Genomic DNA, 21,574 nt, shown 5'->3' with positions numbered 1-21,574 from the left:
CAGGACAGAACAGGAGCAGCCGGCTGGGGAGGCCTGGGGGAGCCGTGCCCGAGGCTCCCGGTGGGAAAGGGATCAGGGAAACCTCCTGGGAAGCCTCTGGGCAGTGACGACACCCTGGCTTGGCCTGGAAGGACTGAAGGTGCTTTTGTGAACGGAAATTGGGTTTTAGGGCCTCCTGTCTGCAGCACCTGGGTAGGAAGGGTCAAGACTATTCATACAGGGTCACACAACCTTCTCGCTGGAAGGCATTTCTATTAGTCCTGCTGTGTTCTAGCGTGTAGTTTCTGCCAGGTTGTGTGTATGTTTATGTCCTTGGATATTTTTATTTATTTAATTTTAAGCTGGGTTTGCTTTATGTCCCATTTCAGAGCTGAAGGGAAGACCTGGTCGCCCCCCGTGCTGGAAGATGGGAAGGCGCAAGCTTACCGGATCAACATCGAGCCCGAGCCACAGGTACGGGGCAGGAGCCGATGCTGAGTTTTCAAGTATTGCTCATGGTTTCTCTCTCGTCGTGAGCATTTTTTGGTGCTCACAAAGCCCCTGTGAGCAGGCGCTGTTGGCTTGGCTGCGCGGCTCTCTCCTGGAGCTGGGCTTCCCGAGCATCCCAGGGTCCCGAGGCCCCCAGCCCTCCCTCAGTTCACTCCAGGATGAATGAAGAAGCGGCCAGGGTGATGCTCCGAGGGGCGGTGTTTGCCTTGTTCCCTTCGAGGAGGAGCGAGGAAATGCACCGAGAGCAGGGAGGCGACCAAACGATGAGCTCGGCTGCTGGGAGGACGGGGCCAGGCTCTCCGAGCACCACCAAGAGCACATCGGTGCATTCACACCCCTGAATGCGTTGGCCGTCGCAGCCCTGTGACACATCCGTGGAATCTGTGAATATTTTGCATTCCCATGCAGTGAAAGCAGTCAGCAGATGGGGGTGAGGGCGTTTGCTCGTGCCACAACGTGATGACCCGTGGGATGGCCGTGTCTGCCAGCCTGCCCCGGCTGCCACAGAGGGGACACCGCTTGTCCCTCTGCCCTGCTGGGTGATCTGTAGCCTTGGCGGGGAGTTCTGGCCGTGGTTGTTTCATTAATCAATTACGGCAATCTTTTTTTTTGACGGGGTTTTTTAATAGTCTTTGATGTGCCCAAAACCTTATGAATAATGTTAAATAAGGAACAAATGTGCAGCGGTTCCACTGCCAGATACAACATTTCTGAGGTTTAATGCAGATTGGATTTGATTCTTACTATTAATATATGTTACATGTGGATCTTTTTTTTAAAAAATTAGTCAGTTGCATAGAGCATAATGAAGGGGGCAGTGATGGATTTCCCTGAATCCAGACCTACACTGGAAACGTCTAAACCTGGAGTAGTCAGTGGCTAACCAGACAGCTTTGTGGCAAGGCCCCAGAAGAGGTGTGGGAGCAGGAAAAAGCAGGTAAAGCGAGCACGTTCCTGCTCTTGCTCCTTCCTACAGCCGCAGCCAGGTGGGCAGCAGACCTGTTCCTATACCTCCTTGCTCGGTGTCCTCCCGGGTTCCTGGCCATTAGCTGTCCTCAGCCCTGGGTTTTTGCAGACATCCTCGGCCTTGCCTGATGCTAAGGGTGGTGGCAAGCCCCTTGCAGGAGCTGTCCTGTCCCTGGAGCAGAGCTGACAGTTGTGGCTGGAGCCCCCCCGGGACCTGCTGCGGTCCTGCGTGGCGCCAGTTCAGTCCCTGCAGCAACCTCGTTTGTTAGGTAGCAGGAAAGAAAAGGCTCGTTGTAAAGTAATGGCTTGGCTCCGAACGTGCAACCTTGAGGTGTGCTTCCTAGCATCTGGAAAAAAGCAGTCTGCTTTGAAACATGGGGAGGCGGGGGGGGAAATCCTGCCGGAATTCTGCCCTCAATTTGCACGAATAGATCTGGGGTTATCTTTGAAAAGGTTTTAGATTTACCCCAAGCAGCCTCTCCAGTAGCGTGGAGCATTTGTTATTCTTCCCTCCAAGGGGAATCCAAGAGTCTACTTCATCAACTTTTCTGCTGTCCTGGGCAAAGATGTCTTCAAAGTCTTTTGACTTCTGGCTGTAGTTCCCCTGCTCTGAGACATGTGAACGTAGGCAGAGTGACTAAATTCATGTGATTTCTAGGAAAGCGTGTATCCCATAATCTCAGTTTATTGTTTAGGTTTATTACTGTGGAAGGTGTGAACCAGCTGATAAGCTCATGTGCTCTTTGTCTTCAATTCTGTTGTGGTTTGTCAGCTGAGCTTTGTGGAAAACCCCTGCTCCGACCAAGAATGTAATCAATCCTCCTTATTAAAACTTTGATTAATGCCATGACTGCAGGGAGTAATTGCCATTGGAATGGAAGAACTTGGAAACTGGGAGTGCTGCTTGCTCCCATTTAGCAGAAATGTGAATCATCTCAATGAACTAATACTTAACTGATAACCAAGGTATTTTTGTACTGCACGAGGCTTTCTTTAACAGTGAGAGTCTGTAGAGAAAATGATGAATTTGGTGACGTTCACTGCGTCCTAACAGGGGCTGTGTGTTTGTCCTGCACCGACGTGTGCCGCCGAAGCTGTGCAGGGACATTCGGAGTAGTTTGTGCTCCCCAGGGAGCCGTGCCCTTGTCGTAGTTCCCATGGTGCTGGTGTGGCATCACTGTTACGTGGTGTGAGCACCTGCCCAGCTGTGAATCAGTCCTGGCCGCCCCATTTTAGCATCACAAGCAGCGCCTGAACCTCTCCATGGCCAGGGAGAGCACAGCACCAGTGCGTGGGATGGGATCGCTTCCTGAAAATCCCCGTCCTCGGCCGCCTGTGGTGTGAGCCGTCCAGTCAAAACACCGCCATGTGGTGCTAATAAAAGCGTGGGATGTTTGTTTTCTCGACCGGAGCCGTGCTGCTGGAAGTGACAGCTTTCTGGCCACGCGGGGCCGGGAGCGCGGGCTGCGAGGCAGAGCCGTGGCCGCGCTCCTTGCCGGTAGCTTCACGTGCCTGGGGTGAGAGGGATCGCAGCGAGTTCAGCTGGCAGCACACAGATGTGGCTGGGAGGGGACGTGTGTCCTCCCAGACCTGGGCACTCGGACGGAGCCAGCTGGCTTGGGGCTGGAGCCTGGCCTTCCTCTCGCCTGTCCGCAGCAGGCGGTTATCGCTGCGTCCCGTGGGATTGGTGCTGTGGTGCCACCATGCCTGTGTAATGTCACCGGTGTGGTTGTCACAGGATGGCTGGGGACATCGGTCGGTGCTCTTGGTCCCCGTCCTGCCCCCCGTGGGTCTCCCTCGCACCATGCCCAGCACTCGTGGCTGTCCCAGCCCGATGCGGGGCGGGCTCTGAGCAGCGAAGAGCAGGAGCCAGCCGTGCCGTAACGTGGGATAGTTGTGCAGGCAGCATGGGAAGGCTGTTCCTGCTCTTCACTTCATTTTTTTAATTATAACTTTTCCCCTATATTGTCTTATTTTGTGGTTGACTGTGAAAGCAGAACTGTGGCACGGAGGGATCATGAGCGCAGCCCCCAGGATACGGCCAGCTGGGGGCATGTGCCAGCATCCCTGGTGGTGGGCCTTGGCTCCAGATGGTTCCACACAATCACAAGTTCTTTATTAACTAATTTTCCATAACGTAAAAAGCTGTGAGGCTTACTGGGAACTGAGCTGTATCTACAGTGTGGCAGCACAGGCAGTCTTTGCTGATGCTATAAAACTCCGAACAGCTTGAAAAGGGTCTTTTAAAAAAGAGTCTTTTAATATTCTTATGTTAACTTTTTGGTCTCATTACGTCGTCTTAATAAGGATGAATTACTTCTCTTTTGATTAACTGGCTTAGAGAACTGCTTCAAATTATTACTGTGTTGCTGTTGCAGAGGAAACTTCGGAAACCATATTTGCAAAGGGCTTTTTGCCACAGGCCATCCTTATTTTTATAAGTCGGGGTTAAAGCCTCCTGGAGAGGGGGGATTTCTGTGCAGCCGGGGTGATGCCTGCTGCGGGGAGAGCTCGAGCCCCCCGCGGCAAGCCAGCCCGCGCCCCTTGGAGCTGGAGCTTTGCGCAGGCAGCGAAATGCCTGCCCGTCCTTCTGGGAAAACAAGGGATGAGATAATGCCCTGGCACGGCGCTGGGCTCCCGGCGCATGGGAACTCCCAGCTTGTTGGTTGAGGACTGCTAACAGCAGAAACATGCCGCGTCCTGACAGCCCCTGCAGCTGGAGTCAGCCCCGCGCTGCAGGTCCCCAGGCAGCATTTCAGTCGGGTGTCTGGGTCTCCTGCACCTCCAAAACTCGCTGATCTCATTCACCGGGTGAAGGGGCTGCTCACAGGCTGGTGTGTGCTTGGGGGCTTTGTTCTGTGACCTAATATTGAATCCCCTGAAAGCAAATGAATTTCCTCGGTGCGTTGTACTGCGTGGAGCTGCAGTAGCTGTAAGCCTTTATGTGGAATTCTCTAGGTACCCCTTATGTAAGTCAGCATCTTAGGAAGCGAGCTTCAATGATCCTAATGTATGAAAGAGGAAAGAACAACTTGGGGATAAAGGGAAAAGAAAATTGGAATTAACCTTCAAAATGGGGTTTTCTTCTATCCAAATAACTAAAACAGTTTGTTCTGACTGAAGGTAAATAGGAGCTCTACTAAAATCGTAACACCTTGGGTTGGTTTGGGACAAAGTAGGAAATACCACTGGATGAAGAGCTAAGATACATGTACGCCGTATTATTTTACTGGATAACATCAGCTTCAGTGGTGACCCTCAGCGCAGGTAAGGAAGCTGCACGCTGGTGTACTCAGCGCACTGTGTGAAAGCACACGTGGCTCGCTGCGTTTCTCTTCTTACCGAACAATCGTCAGGAGGAGGGACCAGTGTCCTGCTTCAGTTTCCTTGTCGCTCACCTGAAATGAATGAATGGCCCTTTGCAATCACTCGCTATCGTTTCCACGTGCTGATGTGTTCCTGAGCCAGTGGGGCACTGGGAAAGGAACCCTGAACACGGTGGTACTCTCCCACTTCCCTAGAGATACTTCTCTAGAGATTCGTGTGAAGAGCAGTGGGCATCGTCAGCTGCCGCTGCGAAAGGCCGAGTCCCTTGGGAGGCTGCTCGAGCAGGAGCTCAGCCTTGGGCCTCTTCACCTGCGGTAACTTCTGCTAAAATTGCTCCTTGTGAATGCTAGCTCTGGTTCCATGGGAGACCTTGTGGCTGAAGCTGTCTCAGGACTGAGCTGAGCCTCTTAGGCACGGCCCGGGCCTCAGCACAGCGCACCGTGTCGGTGCTGCAGCTGCTCTCATCTCCGAACACGGCGGTGCCTCTGCCGAAGGGCTTCATCTGCAGGGCTTTGGCTGAAAGCACTTTAAAAACGCAGCGAGTATATCTGGTGTCTTCTGCATACACCCCCCAGTTATCCTGCTTTTTATAAAAGTGTTAATAAAGCAGATACATTGGTACAAAGCCCTCCTCTGTCTGCTTGTTAAACACACCCTCGCACCGCTGATATTAAAAACATGCCGCCTGAGCTGAGGCAGGCAGGATAAATGGAAACACATTTTAATCATTCTTGCCGTTCTTGGGTAACTTTTTTCCATCGCTGTGGATTTTTAAGAGACGGAGGGGAGCCAGGTAGCTTTGCGGACAAAGCTGTGCCGTGGCAGCTCGAGTCCCCGGGGAGCCCTCAGAGTGACGCCAGCCCCACGGGCACTGAACCCAGCGCTCACTCCTTGTCCTGCAGGCAGCTCCGTGCCCGTTGCCAGATTTCCAGGTGGAGACGTTCCCCCCGAGGGGCTGGGCAGCTCACCCCGATGACAGAAAGCAGTCGTGTGGCTCCCTGCCCCTTTGCTCGTGGGGAGGGCTCGTCCCTCGGTTAGATGTGTGCCGTCCTGGAGGTGTGTGTGAATAGTGCAGAACATGTGCAAATATGGAGCTGGAATATTTTCCTAGCTGACCCCAAAAGCACTTGATTTTAATATGCACTTAACTTTAATAACGCCTCATTTTACATCCCAGAGCTGCTTCTCCTGAGAGCACTCCTTCAGAAAAGGGTCGCTGTCTTCCTCCCCCCAGAACAATACTGGATGTTAAGAAATCCCCAGCCATCACTTGCAAATGGTACAGAAACTTCCCCATCCGTGCAAATAGATTTCAGATGACTGCTGCCGAGGCTGCTGTAATCCTGTCAGAGGTGACGCATCACTGAACGCTGGTAGGAAATGTTCAGCTTTTCCCTGTCTGCTGCTTTCACTGCTGATGTGCCGCTCTCAGGCAGGGCTGGTCCGGGTATTTGTGTAATTACTGCCCTAGCATAAATCACGGCTGCTGTACGGAAGGGCGTGCACCTTGGAAATGGAGTTTTGTGGTTGAAAATTCACACTGACGTGAGATTTCGGGGCTCACCTCAGCCCTGCTCCATGCTCTAATAATTAATTTTTTAAAAAAATGCGATGGAGGTTTGCCTGTGATGCTTTTTCTCGTAGCTTGCAGGGGTTTAGCAGAAACTGCAGAACGCAGCACAGAAACACTCGCACTAAATTGTGTCCCCCCAGGACCTGACCCTGCTCGTGGGGGCCCCGCTCTCCCCTGCGGCCCCGGGGCTGCGCCTGCTGGGGTCCGACCCTGCAGCCCCCAGAGGGGCCGGGGCCGGGGGGGGGGTCACGCTTCACACGAACGCTGCCTGCCGTCTCCTTAACCCAAACGCCCTCTGGGTGTTAAGGGTTTGGGTTTGTGTTCAGGGAGATCTGAAAAAGGGATTTGGTGTTCGGCTGACGTCTGCAGAAGGCGCGCGGTGAGCAGTACGTGCTGCGTGGGGCTCTCCTTTGTGCTCGGCTTACACCGAAACAGGGACTTGGCAGGATACGTGAAGTCCGTCTCATAAAATAACTCACATGCTCCGTTCATCTAGGCTCAGAAAGCCATGCCAGCCCTGTTTCCTTATCTGTTCATCTCCCGAGCGGAGCTCAATAGCAGGGATGGACTTACCGAGCTCCGTAAAGCGAGGTTGGAGCCTGCTCCTTCTGCAAAACCCGGCCCCTCAGCAGGGCACCTGAAGGGCCCACAGGGAAAGGGTAGCAGACCTTTTTCAGGGAACTTTTTAAATGTGGTTTGCTGCTAAAATGTCCCCTTTCCTACAGATTAGGGGCAGCCTTTGAGATCTGGGTTTGCCACAGGCTTCTTTTGGGGCCGTTTCCCAGGGAAGCTCCTGGTGGCAAGTCCTGCGCGCAGAGGGTCCTTGTCCTCCTGTCCCTGGGCACAAACCCTGGCCCCAGCTGCCATCTTCTCACTGCTTCAACTGCCTTGTCCGTCCGCCTCTTGGTCCTGAGCTGCTTAAATCCACTCGTGCCGGGAGAGAAGCAGCTGTACGGTGTGGACCGAGCTGGAGAATCCATCCCCTGCCTGTGGACACTGGCCACAAAGTAAATCTGTTTTGTGCATTAGAGTGAACACAGCGCTGTCCGGCCCATACCTCCTTGGGAGTTAATAAGATTTCCATTTCCAGGACTTTTGAACCAGTTTGTCAGAGGCAGAGCACCGAGCTTGCTCCTGAGGAGCTGGGGAGGGGAGAGGAGGGGAGGGCTGCGTTGCGTTTCTGTCTTCTGTGCAGAGGCCGAATTTCGGTCCTGAGGGATGTGCTGGCGCGTGTCTGCAGGCCTACCCGCTCGTCAGATTGGCACAGAAGAGGACTTGCGGTGACTTCACCCACAGAAGGCTGGAGCCTGGGGAAACTGGGGGTACAGGCGCGGGGGGGATTTTGCTCGAGGGTGGTCAGCCTTTGCCTGCAGCCGTTGTTCTGGTGCAGCAGGGCTGGGCTGGCCAGGAGGCTCCCTGCAGCCTCAGGGGGTTTCTTCGGCTCTCAGATGAACCAGGAGCTTCTTCCTGGGGTACCTCGTGTAGCATCACCAGCCTCTGTGTTTCCTAACCCCCCAGGGAAGGGAGGAGAAGGAGGGAGAGGGAAGTCCAAAGCCGCTGCTGAGGAGCTGGAGCGCTCAGCTCCGCTGAGGTCCCTGGGGGGGGGACACAAGTGACAGAGCGTGGTCACACAAGAGGGACCTCTTCGAGGTGACCCCGTGGCTAAGTGGTGCTTTGCGGCGTGCAAATAGCGAGGCTCTTGTCGCTAATCCAGCATTTTGGCAGCAGACGTCCTGCCGATGCTGACTGCTGATATTCTGCTTTTCGGAGGACGGGATCTGAAGTACATCAAACAGAAAGCTGCCCTCCTCCGAGCCAAGCCGTTAATGACCTTCAGCTCTGTTTAAGTCTGGTGCATCGCGTGTTTATAACGAGAGCAGGACTGGCCCCCCCCCCTTGGCTTAGCAAAATAAACATCTCGCAGCCGCTTCCCCAGAGCAGCCGGGCGCCCGGGCCCGCAGGAGCTCAGCACCATCGGTCCTGTCCCCATGGACCCGCATGCCCGACGTGCCTGGGGGCCTTTTGGCCGAGCCTCCTCAGGCCTGCAGGAGGCTCAGAGCTCCCCCGAATCAGCCGCAGGCTTACGTGGAGGCTGTGGGAGCCAGGACGAGCCTCTCAGGTTGGTGACTTCGGTTTCAGTCTCTGCCTGACAGGCTGTAAGGTGAGCCCAATCATTTTGTTTGTGCTCCTGGGCTTTCGAGGGTCTAACTGAAAGCGCCGTGAAGTGAGTGCACTTCATATGCTCTGGATCACAGCGTGAAATCTTTTCTCCTTTAAAGCCGTGCCTAAAACCTTTGGCCAATAGAGTTAAAGGCCTGTAGATGAAAGAGGCTGAAAGACAAACGGGGCATTTTGCACGATGCCCGAAGAAGAAATAGCTTTTTTTTTTTTTTTTTCCTTCCGGGAAGGTCGGATGTATTTTACCAAAGTGTATCAGGAGAGAAATACAGATTCCCAAAACGTAAGCAATAACGTCTCGTGCAGTACATCCTGTGAGTGCCGAGGGCAGGTAGCTCCTGGCAGGCTGCACGGCGCCGCTGCAAGGAGCACGAATGAGGGCGGCTGGTACTGAGAGTGGCGGAGACGGCGAGCACGTGGGAGCTCTGCCTGCCAAGGGAAGAGCTTAGCTTTAAATCCGTGATTTAAAGTCTTCCCAGTTTTGGATCCCAGCACTATTCCTGTTAAGCAGGCAGTCGAAACTGCATGCTTGCCTTGACATATTTTAAAAATCTGAACAGATTTATGCTTTTTGTTGACCCTGCAAGAGTTGGTTACAAAATAGGATAAACTCTCCCGAAGACAGGCAGACTGAGACTAGTTCTCAAAACCTTTCCAAACCTCGTGGTTGGCTGCACACTCCTCCTAGCTATGGGAATGCTTGTTCAAGCAGTGATTAGCTTGATAAAAGTATTTAATTTCTGGGTCTTCTCTTATATCGCAGATTTGCCCAAAAAGCAAGCCGGGGGAGCAAATATCCCAATTTATCTGCTCCAATGGAGTCCGCAGCACAGCTTTAATGAGCAGGCGAAGCAGGTCTTGTTCTTTAACCAGCGAATGTTTTGGCTGGAAATAGCGAAGACCCGGAGCATATTTGTATTTCTGCTGAAATGTTCAGCCTGCTTCTCTTAGCGTTCTCCCGGATGGTTCCTGGGACTGGAAATGACATACTGTAGTAGGGTCTCTCTGCAGGCACCAGCCCCAGCGCCGACGGATGCTGTGCGTAGCTCAGCGCCTGGGGACGGTCCGTGCTGCGTGGCTGGGGGTGGCTGCGAGGCGACGGCTGCTGTGCCCCTCGGGGACGTGCAGGCAGAGCCGTGCGGCTCCTGCTCCGACCAGGCAGCTCCGCAGTCTCTCTGCTTGTCACCCGTTTGGGTGCCGTTGTGCTGTCCTTGGAGAGAAAGGATGAACGTAGCAGAAAATCAGATTAGTATATTAATGTGGAGAAAAGGTTTTTGTTAGGGAAGCCAAAGAAGCGTTCCTGTTTCCAGCAGAGATGCAGACCCGATGTATCAGCTGGGCAGAGCAGCCTGTTTCTCTTCCAGATTTCCTTGCGCAAATCCCATGAACTTTTTTCCCTGTGAGATTTATAGGCAGCCTGTAGGCTTCAGCTGATTGGCAGTACGGGTTGTTTTCTTCAAAAAAAAAAATTCCTTTTATCACTCTCGATGCTGTGTAGTGGTGCTGACAAGAACTGGGCACTCACGGCACTTAATTTTCTCTTTCCCCGTTTTCATCAAGGTGTCACCTGGGTGGGTGCCACGTGGTGCCCACGAGGCTCTCGCTGCAGACCGGCTCTTCTCCGTCTGCTCTGAAATGTCTTCGAACCTCTTTGCTCACCTTTCCCCTGGTGGAAGACGAGCAGAGGGAAGGGTTTGGGGTCTCCAGCAGCCAGGAGAAGTCACCAGAACTGCTGGGCACCCGCAGCCACCCGAACCCAGCTGCTCCCTGCACCCGGACCTCACCCGGCACATGGCCCCGCGCTGTCCGGAGAGGGACGGACACGTGCACGGCTCCTGCCGGGAGCTGGAGGCTTGAAATGCTCAGCCTGGGCTTGTGGAGCCCCAAATGCCGCGTGTCAGTTCAGCTACACTTCGTAATTGATGCTCCTAGAAGGCAAGCGTGAGAAAACAGATTTCAAGTCTCTGTTGTGCGGGCTAAAAGAGCTCTCTTTGGTGAAACTGAGCAGGCCAGCTCTTAGAAAGGGTTTGCAAACCCTCTTAATTTAGGAGAGGCCATAAAAAGCAGGAAAAAAAAAGCCAGCAGAGAAAAGCAAATTAGGTCCCAAGGGGGCAAAAAATGTTGTGATCTTGAATTTGAGAACTGGAAAGAAACCCATCTGGTTCTAGGTTTCTGAAAACGAATGCAGGAGCGCTGTGCATGATGTAAAGCCTTGCACGGGTCTCGTGGGAAAACGCCGAAGCAGCTTGCGAGATGGAAAAAAGGAGACTGAACTCAGTCCAGGGAACAGTTTTTCGTGCATCAGAACGGATTTTAACAGAGAAACTGAAGAGCGAGAAGGAAGACAAGAGAGAGGCTCTTGTGCCTCACGGAGAGTGTCAGGGCAGTGAGCTTTAGCTTACAGAGGCGTTTGTGCCTGATTTACAAATTGCTGGGTTTAGCAGGAACGAGTGCAGGACGCTTTATGAGCTGCCGTGGCTTAAAGCAAGCCCCGAGGTGACTGGGAAGGGCCTGGTGGCACTGGGGGAGAGCGGGGGCCCTGGTGCAGGAGCCTGGCATGGGGGGAAGCCCATGGACAAGGCGCTCCTTTGGGCCCAGGTGCACAGGGATTTAACAATCGGGGCTTTTTGAAGCCTGAGTGTCCGTAGCTCTGCCATCCAGGCAGCATGTGCTGTTGCTTTTGTTCCCGAAACATTTATGATCCTTCTTTTCCTCTCCGTGTCACGGTTGAAAGTATTTTCTTTATTTCCCTTGAAATAATAATGTAAATCTGGGAATTGGAAACCTCTAGCCTGGTTTTAATTTATTTATATATATTTTTTTTAGAACAGAAATTGGGGAACAATTAAAATTATATTATTCCTGGCAGCGAAATTCCTTTTTTAATAGCTAATTTGGAGTGGTTGGGTTGGAAGCTGCTTTCCCACGTGCATGCACGCGTGGTGCGCGCTGCCCGGGGGAGCTTGCCTGAGGCTGCTGCCCTTCAGCTGGTGGCACAAGGAATTCAAAGGCCCCGTCTTGCAGCTCTTAATTAAGCTTTGTTTTTATCAATGGGGGTTTTGCCTAAGGAAGAGCCTGAAGGATCGGACTTCCAAAATCTTTTTCTAGCAGGATCTGGTTTTTATTTCTCTTAGCTGTTCATTTTTACTATGCTTGGAAGCGCCAGTATTTTCTCCTATGCACCAGTGATAGACATTTGTTTCCCATTAGTATTTATTGGATGATTTTAGTCAAAAGCAAGCTTTGTACGAGAGCCCTCAGCATGCGCTTGGCTGTTTGTTCGCAGGGCGATGTTTTCTCTCTCTGCTCGGCGTTGCACGAGCTTTGCCCTGCTGCAGCCGCAGGCATCGCTCACAGCCGGTGGATCTGCCCTGAGACAGATTAAATCAGATTACAGAGATTACAGCCACCTGTGTAAGCATCTATTTCATCAGTGCAGACGTGTTTCTGACTCAGGCGAATGGAAATAGCAGCAGTGATGTCCGTGGGCTCTGCAGCTTGGTGCCGGGCACTCGCAGCTCCAGGCTGGGTCGGGTGGGAAGGGCCGGGGTGGGCGATATTTGGTTGTGGGCATGCACAGGACTGAGTAATAAAGCTTTTGAACAGCACATGTGTAATGTATGTAGCTAAAATCATTAGAAAAACTTGCATTTTAGTGGCATGCAAGTTCCTGAGTTGAGATAACATGACAGAAAGATTCCCGTAGTTGTCCCTGCAAATACTCATTTATTAAATTAAAAACTAAGAATTAAAAAGGCCGTGAAGATACAAATACCAAGCTCAGCTCTTGACCAACGCACTTATCACACTGCAATTGATCTTATTTTGGGAGGAAACCTCCTGAAATCACAGGTCTCTGCGTACGAGGTGGTTGAAAGAAGACAAAGACGCAGGGGTGTGCCCCCGGGTCCAGGTCTCGCTCCGCCGCGGCGTGCTGGTGTGCGCCAGGAGCCCTGCCCGCAGTTCGAAGGGGCCGAGCACCACAGGAGTGCATTAACAGGGAATTAGAAGCAGGCTCGAGCAGACTCACGGCCCTTCTTTTGAGGAAATAACAAATATGCTTTTACAGGAGGATAAACAGAGAATACTTGGCAATGGCCAGCCCCGGAGAAGCAGGCACGTTTGTGATTAGAGACCAGGAAAAGCTGCACAGCTTCAGCGAGATCTGATTACAGACCGAGTTCTCCTTCTGCTGGTGCACAGCTCTAGTTTCCACAAGATATATCAACTGTTAACTACTGCAGCTTCACATCGCGGAGCAGCCTCTCCGTGTGTTTGCACAAAGAGGGATAAACCTCACGGGTTTCTCTGCTTCCCCTTCTCGTGCAGGATAACGGCCCCGCGCTGAACAAGCGGCCGATGCCCCACGCCGCCGGGAGCCCGGTGGACAGCAAGCAGATGCTGAACCTGCAGTACAACAACCCCACCCGGCTCTACGCCAACAGCAGCGCCGACTCCGCTTTGCCAGCCCAGATGAGCGGGCTCCACATCGCTTCTTCCCAAAGGTATGACGAGCGCGGTGTTCGCGCTCTGTACTAACATCAGCAGGCGCCGGCTCCAGCCCCCCGGCCCGGGGGCAGCGCCAGGGGGTGTCACGAGCATCACAGTGCTGTTTCTTCAAAGCACACAGTTGGGACAGGGTTGACGGGTTTTGTCCTCGTAGCTGTCAGCGTAGTGCTTCCACAAACTCAGCAGCCAGCACCTGAAATGGGCGCTGGAATTGCTCGCAGAGAAAATGAACCCAGAAAACTGGGATGCTCATAAATGTGCGATCTGTTTGGTGCTGCGGGGTAAATAATGCTCATAGGAAAGAAGAAGCTTTTGTATAGCCAAGAGGCAGTTCGTGCGGGTAATGCTAACTCTGAGACAGGCCGGGCTGCGAGGCTTTCACGTGGCTTGTGCTGCCGATGATTTATGCTCCCACGGACTGGCAAAACTTTCTGCAGGAAAGCAAGGTCTGTATCAAATGCAAGGGCAATGAGAGTTTGTGTTCATCTCAGGAGCGGTGTGCCTGTACGAATTCATATTTCACTGACGCTGCAAGCCAGGTTATTCCCTGTGCTCCTCCAGGAAAGTTAATGAGTTTGGAAAGATGAGAACCACACAGAAATACTAAGAACAAAGTCTGATGTTATCTGCGTGTGAGCCAAAGTCGGGAGATTAGCTCTGTCCGTGTTTGAGCAGAACTGGGGCAGAAGTGCCTTCCCTTTGAATTTGTGCACCGTCGGGCACTGCCCCGGCCTCTTCTGCAGGCGAGGTTGGTTGGGGTCTGGCGGGCACGAGGGGAAGGCAGGTGGAGAAAAGGAGCCGGGTGACACCAGAAACGTGTTCAGCTCTCTGATGGGCTTCAAGGCTCTTGCTGCTTTTATTGGTTCTGTAGTGACCTGGATGTGCACTCAGAAAGGGGACTGGAGCCCTTTGTCATGGGGCTTTTGTATGCTCTTAGGCCTCAGCACAGCATAAAAACACTCAGCAGGGTGCTTAAACATCTACCCGAAGTATTTTTCATTTGAAATTACGCTGTTTGTGTATGGATGTGCCGAACGAGCTGGCACAGTGGCTTAAACTGCAATTAGTTCAGCGTACCCCAGGCACGCCAGATGCAGGCAGCTTCGGGTGTAGATGTTGAAGGCCAGCACTTGGGAGTAAATCACGAGAGTGTTTTCATATCCCGTTCTCGTGTAAGACTGCTTTCCTCATTGAAGCTCTGGGCTTTCTGGCACATGGATCTGCTGACTCCAAGCCAGCCACAGCGACACTGACCCGGAGGGGTGGCTGTGGGTAACCCCACCACACGCTGTCCCCCCCGTGCTGGCAGCAGGAACCTCTCCCTGTGCACTGGTACGGGGGTGGCTGGATTCCCTTAGCCCTGCATAATTAATTAAATGCATCGTTTTATCCAGTTCTTTCCAATACATCTCACGGGTGGCAGAGCAATTTCCAGTGCTTGCAGCTGCCCTCTTTCCCGAAGGCAGCTGGTAGCTGGTCCTGCCCGAGCTGCGTTGCTGAACGGGAACAGGCAGGAAACAAGTTCGTCCCCGTCGGATGGCTGTTCTCCTAGCATGGCTATGCCTGCAGGCAGAGAGGCACGGGGGAAGAGAGGCGTTTCGCAGCACCTGTGTGAAAGTGGGTTAAGCCCAGGTACACCCCTGATTACCTGACACTTGCTGTTTATATCTGACCTGAGCGTCTCTTTGTTTCCAAACAGCATCGACCCCGTAAAGTCTCTCCCACGGAACAGAAATGGGATTGATGTGGAGTCGGACGTCTACAAGATGCTTCAGGACTATGAGAAGCCCGTCTCGGAGCCGAAGCAGTCAGGATCCTTCCGATACTTGCAGGGCATGCTGGAGGCTGGGGAGAACGGTAAGGAGGTCTGCAGGCGGCTGGCACCCGTAATGTCACCCGGGGGGGCCCCGAAACCTCTCCAGCAGCAGCTGGGCTCTCGCCTTCGTTCGCTCCTTCTGCGCCCCTTTTTATGGCTCCCACATCCACCAAGTTGCTGCTGCTGGCTTAACCCCATTCCTTTTCCCTTCCCAAGGCCCAGAAGCTTGGCAAGCCTCAAAGGACCCGTTGGCAGGAGCTGGTGGGGCATTTTTACAGAGTGACCGGCTGGGCTGCTCTGTTTCGCTGCGCGTGACTTGGAGCTAAGCTGTCTCATCAGGTTTCAAATCAGGATGTCAAGCGCACGGGCAGAAGCTCGGGCCAGCATCTGGGTGCTTGACAAATGTTGTGGCTGAGCTGGGCATCACGTGGAAGGTCTGTGGATCTGCAAACGGCATCTACGTGGCAGCTGCTTTCCCGGAATTGTTTGTTTGGATGCAGTGATTTGAAGTGGCTGTGTAAGATCAGTGATGGAGAACCGTGTGCCTTTTTAATAAACGGCATTTACGCAGGGACACGGATGGTCCTCAGCAGTGCAGGAATAGAGATCAGGAGCTTTTGGCTCACTTCTCAGCTCTGGCCCAGCTTCCTGTCTATATCATTAACTTGGGTAGTCGCCAGCTCTGACCATTCAGAATAAGATCCCCAAACGACACATTTCTGCTTCTTTTTATTTGCCTTTCAACCTTAAGTCCATTGAGGCTTTTGTGTTCAAGCCTTCAGGCTTCTCTTTACAATCACTGGGGCTAAAATCTTCTTCTTGTTTCCTTCCAAGAGCCTCGGACTCTAATCATGTGAATCCAGGAACTTAGATTTTATGGGAAAATAAGAACTACTGCAAATCTCATTATGAAGCTGCAAGACTTAGGGAGCCAGGCTGCCGCTCTCCGGTGTCTCTGTGAATGAGATGACAGAACGGTGTTTTGACTAGGAGATTATCGCTTCTTGCTTCACAGGAAGCATGATTGCAGGTAGCTTCTGAACAGCGGGACTTTCTGCCAGTTTTGGTTTTCTGGGTGCCCGTGTGGCTGTGGCCGGCTGCGGGGACACCAGGGGCAAGCACCACAGGCGCAGGCTGGCAGGGAGCTTGCTGCGGTGCTGTGCTGCCTCGCTGCCTCCCCACATCTCCTCGCCAGGAAGGTGCAAATAGGAAGCGGCCGAGATAATCCCAGTCAATAAAGCTGCTCCCCCTCTTCCTCCCATTCTTGTGCAGGGAGACGGAGCAAAACTGCAGCTTTGCTGGCTTGCTCGTTTTAATAAGGTTTTTGTTTATTTGTTTTTGTTTGGTTTTTGGTTCTTGGTTGTTGCTTTTTTTGGAGAAAAAAAAAAGCAGCAATCTGCTGCTGTCACATCCTGGTGCTCCGCCAGCCTCTCTGATGTGCTTTCCAGCAGGCCCGGGGGTGTGCGCCCAGCAGCAGCCCCGCGGTGCCTCGGTTGTTGCAGCGCTGTCGGTGAGTGTTTCGTAAGGGTTAGCAACGAGGTGCACCTAAGTGAGAAGCATCTCTCTTGGCAGAAAGCTCTGCAATGTTTCAGCAAAGCTGAAATCACCGGGAGTGTTTGTGCTGGGTTGTTTTACAGCTTCCACCCTGTTCCATTTTCCTTAAGCCTACGCATGTCACAAAAATACCCAGTTTGGCCCAGGGCTGCTGCGAGTTGTCCTTTTAAAGTCAGGATCTCCCCTGCTGCGCAGCTGGGTATCTCGGAGAAGGGGCTGATTTATATGGGAAGCATTTCTACTGGAAGCTCTGTCTTCTCCAGCGTTGCCAGCCCCGTCCTGGGCACATGGCACGAAGCTCTTCGAGCGGAGGAGCCCACCAGAGGACTGGGTGCCCACCGGAGGTCTCGGAGGGACACTGGCAGCTCAGCCCCTAAATGTCAGCACGGGGGCTGAGCACACCCCATATCCCTGCTGGGAAAGGCAGCACCCACAGCAGCTGGCCGAGTTCCTCCCTGGCGAGGCAGAGGAAGGACCCATGGACTTGTTAGGAAGGGCTGCTTTGTCCTGCAGCGGTACTGGGAGCACTGGTGTGCAGACACATGCGGTGCTGGGAGCACTGGTGCGCGGTGGCATGCGGGATGGGAGGAGCAGGCTCTGCTGCTGGTAGTGCCCTTTGGAATGCAACGTGGAAACCTGGGCAGCACCCGTGGTGAGGCACTCATTGCAGGTACGGAGAAGTCTCCTTAAAAAGTGCAGATGTTTAAGTCTCCTTAAAAAGTGCAGAGCCATAGTGGGCACTTTGGGGCAAAATCCAAGCACAGATTTCCAAAAAATTTTGCAGTGTGCACAGATGCCTCAACCAGAAGGCACCTGTGCCCGTTCTGAAACTTCACAGAGCTCAGTGGGGTCGAAGCACACCTGTAAGGGTCACCGTTTGCTTCATTCCTTCCTTTCTTGTAGTTGGACCTTTGTGAAAGGAGACCTCGTGTCCCAGAAAACCTCATTTTCCATCAGAAGGTTTTATTTTAGATTAGACTATTTTAGATCAAAGTAAATGAGCCTTTTGGAAGAAGAATGCATGCAATTATAGTCTTGTTTGTTTTAATTTCCCTGGTTCTCCAAAAGACTTTCATCTTTGGCTCCTTGGTGGTGGTGGATTCAGCAGGTGCACCCAAATGTTTGTGGGCTAGAACCTCTTCTCCCTGGAGCTTTTTTGAGATTTTTGCCATTTGTCTTTCTTTCTTGGCTCACTAAATAGCATCGCAGCCAGATTCAACTCTCATCTTCAGAAGACCGCGTTGCCTTTTGGCAACGTACGGGTACCGAGGTGGTGCTGTGGCAGTACGAGGGGCGATGAGCGAAGGGCTTCTGACGCCATCCACGCACCGTGAGGATGAGCAGAGGGTCCGCGTGCTGTCCTGCGGGCACCTGTGAATGCTGTGCGACTTTCTGAGGGAGCTGGTCTCGCTCTTTGCTCTGTACTTCCTTACAAGCAAGTTGTGACAGGCACTGCGTGTGTTCTCCTGGGAAAATTAACTAAAGAACTCGTCTGGCTCCTTAACGAGAATTAAAAAAGAAAAAAAAAAAGCTCCCAGAGGACAAGTTTTCAATCTGTGTCTGTCTCAAACTCTTGGCAGGTGAAAAACTCGACAGACTGAGCAACCCCCGGAACGTCAAGCCTCCGGTGCCGAAGCTCGGCGGTGCCATGTCTGGAATGCAGATGCTCCCCGAGTGCACGAGATGCGGGAACGGGATCGTGTAAGTGCCGCGTCCCGCAGAGCCCCGGCGTGCCCGCGCAGGGACGTGGCCAGGCCGTTTCCCACCAGAAATACAAGTTAGAGGCTATGGCAGAGTCCCTGAATCCCTCGTTGCTGGGTGGTTGGTCGGGTTTTGGGGGTGTTGGTTTGTTTCGCTCACCATATCTGAAGCTGGGATCGAGGAAGACAGTTTGGCTTGCCCATTTTAAGGGAATCTTGCAGCAAAATGTGGGTGATTCACTGAACGGTTTGTGCCCTGCTTGTCACAGTAAGCGCCCAGCAGCTCTGCGTGGCACTGAAGGCACTGCCACTCGCTCGCTGCCTTGCTGAGGGAGGAATGCCGTGAGGGTCAGGTAGAAGAGGCCTGCAATTATTTTTGTTAGTTTGTTGAGGAATTACTCTCAGGCGGACGTACGTGGGGTCAGATTGTAGGGAACAGAGGTGCTTTTCTGCTTCATCTTGTAATTCGTGCTCTGCTCAGGCCGGGCTCGGCGGTGCTGGGTTCTGCAGATGCCTGCGGCTCTGCCCTGGCACGGCAAGGGGACAAGTGATGGGGAAGGAGCAGGGGGCTGGAGAGGCCCCCGGTGCTGCTCGTGTCCCCGTGCCCCGCTGGGTCTGACCCACGCTCTCCCCATCTCCCCAGGGGAACCATCGTCAAAGCTCGGGACAAGCTCTACCACCCCGAGTGCTTCATGTGCGACGACTGCGGCCTCAACCTGAAGCAGCGGGGGTATTTCTTCATCGAGGAGCAGCTCTACTGCGAGACGCACGCCAAGGAAAGAGTTAAGCCCCCCGAGGGCTATGACGTGGTGGCTGTTTATCCGAACGCTAAAGTTGAACTTGTCTAAATCCCGCTCTGCTCCGCAGAGGTCAGACGGCGCTCGCCCACCCACATGCACGCCGCCGGCTTTGCAATGTGGCTGTAATCAACCCCGATTACTAAAGCCCGAGTAAAATGCCTTTTCGTAGATAAAACCGTTTACACTTGGGATCTCGAGGGGATGGTGTTGAAAGCGTATGAACAGGTTTTTCCCTTCTCTTTGACACTCTGCTTTTTGGGTTGCTGTGCCGGGTTATTAGTCTGTGCCATAACCTTATCCCAGATCTGCATAAATATTGATTCATTCCCTACTTTTTTTTTTTTCCTATAAAACTACTATACCTCCCCCCCCATCCGAAAAAGCAAGGAAGATGTTTTAAAAGCTCGAAGAACATAAGGCACTTTACCAAAAGAAGCTGATTCCTCTGTCGTGACTTCAGCCTCCTGCCCGTGGACGACTGCTCTGTGCCTCCCCGCCCCGGGCATCCCGCACGGCTTTCCCTGCTCCCAGCCTGGCTGTTCTGCCACCTGGCCGCATCGCAGCACGCGTGGGGGATGCTGAGGACGGGATGCTGAGGACGGGATGCTGAGGCAGGATGCGGAGCCCACCTGGCTGCCCCCACGCTGCTCCTCCTGCCTGAATTCCCAGCCCCTTTGCTTCCGTCCTCCTGACTCCGACCCGGCTTCGGTTACGCTTCTGTGGTCCTCCCCGTCTGGGTCTGCTCTGACCTCGCAGCTGGGGAGGGGGAAACAAAATCCCCCCCCCGGGCACTTCGGAGGTAACGTGAGAGCTGTTTGAGCCCACCGTGAGGCCCCGGGGCCGGAGCAAGCTGATGCAGATCCATGCCCATCCCCTGAGACTGTGCTTTTAGCCAGGTTTCTCGTGCGCTTTATTTTATGGGGGAAAAAAATAGAGGATCTTGGGATGTTGCTTTGTTGGAGGAACGTTTTTATGTTAGCGTTTAGAGGAGAGAGGCGTAGTTTAGACACCCCGCTGTTAGATGCCGCCACGATGATGGAAGCCGTGTGGTTGGTACCATGAGGTCCTTTCCGAAACACATTTCTGTGCTTTATAAATGAGAAAGTACCTTCTGTACAGGCAAACTGTTTCATTTTTTGTGTCACTGTTTCCCCACGTAACGGATCAGCGGGGTTTTGGCAGGGCGTTACAGGGCCAGGCGGAGACCAGGCGCTGCGGTGCCTCGCGGGGGTTCCTGCAGCTCCTTCGGGCACCGGGCTTTGGCCTCAGGACCGCTCCTGGAGGGGTGCAGGGAGCTGGGGCCTGGCAAAAGCAGAAGGCAAAAGGTGATTGAGGGAAAAGCAGGACACCAGCAGCACTGGTACCCCAAAGGCTGCCAGGCTGCCGTGCAGCAGGGGGGTGCTGCTCCCCCAGCAAGCTTCCCCCCCACCCCGAGCACTGCCTTGCAGCCGGGGGGATGCCGGCAGCAGGACATCCATCCCCAGCTCCTTCTCCATCAGCGTTTTTCATTATCGAAGTACAAGGAACACATGGCAGTTTTATCACACAGCTGAGCCTTGTTTTCCTTGTACTTGCACGGCCTCGCTCAGTAGGTTGGGCCAGCTGAATGGGAACACTCGGGACAACTGTAAGTGATTAGGAGACTAACACTAATCAGGTATGAAGTGTTATTGCCCCTTGTCTGCAGGCCTCTGCTTGGAGCTCGTTAGCTTGCGATCAGCAGCAGCGTTTGTTCCGACTTCCCTCGTTGACCTCGCGTTACGGGCCGGCAGCGCTGCTTCGGAGGTGGTGCTGCACCCTCTGTAGCTGCGGCCGCACCGCACGTGCTGCCCGCAGGTCGCTGCTGCTTTCCTCTGCCTCACCCGGCCCCAGGACCAGAAATCGCCCCGGGGCTCTCCCACGGTGCCGCAGCAGGAATTGCACACCGGCCGTGTTTCATCCCGGCACCTTTTGTCCCCATTCGGTGCCACCTGCGGCCGCCTTCTCGCCCCGCAGGTGCCAGCACGGGGAACACCTTAAAAATGGACGAGCTGGTTCAGCGCCTGTGGGCTCTGAGTGCAGAAACCACGTGGGGAGAGCAGACCTGGGCTTCGCCTGCGCCTTTCTTTTAATTCGGAAACGCATTCCCCCGAATCAGTTTTTCCACACACACTCGTGGTACTCTTCCCTGTGAGTTATCAGCTAGTGTGATCCCCCTGAGGAGCTTAAAGCCACCTCACACAGCGATACCCTGGGGCAGGTTGGTTTCTGGCTCCGTGTCCCCGTGGCCGTGCTCTAACAGATGCCTGAAGGCAGCGACGGCTCCGCCTCGCCCCGCTCACAACAAGGGCCAGCTGCACAAGCCTTACCTGTTAATTCTATTTAACTCTGTAAAACGTTTGTATGAAATACAAAATAAAGTTGTGTTGTTGGTTTTATGCCTCACGTTAATAGCTTTCGCTTTGATCCGTCCCTCGGGTTTCTCCCTCAGCAGCACACATGCGTGGCAGAGGCCCTCGGTGTCTGGATAAGGCGGGTGCTGGGTAAACGTTTCGAAAGCTCGCGGTGCCTTTTTGGTTGGGGGGAAGTTCTGCTGGTGAGTCCCAGCAGCGTTGTTTCCCTTGTAGCAGTGCTACTTGGGATGCGTGGAGGGAATAGCCGTGCTGCTCCCCTCTTAAAAGGG

General features: G+C 53.5%; 1 protein-coding gene across 1 annotated transcript in view; it reads left to right on the top strand.

The window, feature by feature from the left end:
- Positions 1–21,342, top strand: part of PDLIM4 (PDZ and LIM domain 4) — a 43,390-nt gene extending 22,048 nt beyond the window's left edge. Inside the window, exons 3-7 of the mRNA XM_083799216.1 lie at positions 369–453; positions 12,863–13,038; positions 14,742–14,899; positions 17,993–18,113; positions 18,756–21,342. Of these exons, the coding sequence (XP_083655342.1) occupies positions 369–453; positions 12,863–13,038; positions 14,742–14,899; positions 17,993–18,113; positions 18,756–18,960 (745 nt within the window). The 3' untranslated portion in view covers positions 18,961–21,342. The remainder of the gene's footprint in view (positions 1–368; positions 454–12,862; positions 13,039–14,741; positions 14,900–17,992; positions 18,114–18,755) is intronic.
- The last annotated feature ends 232 nt before the right edge of the window (positions 21,343–21,574 follow it).

Source organism: Anser anser, assembly GCF_964211835.1.
Source record: "Anser anser genome assembly, chromosome: 14".
NCBI lineage: Eukaryota > Metazoa > Chordata > Aves > Anseriformes > Anatidae > Anser > Anser anser.
Note: the sequence above shows the minus strand (reverse complement) of the source record. Positions and strands in the feature narration are given on the sequence as shown.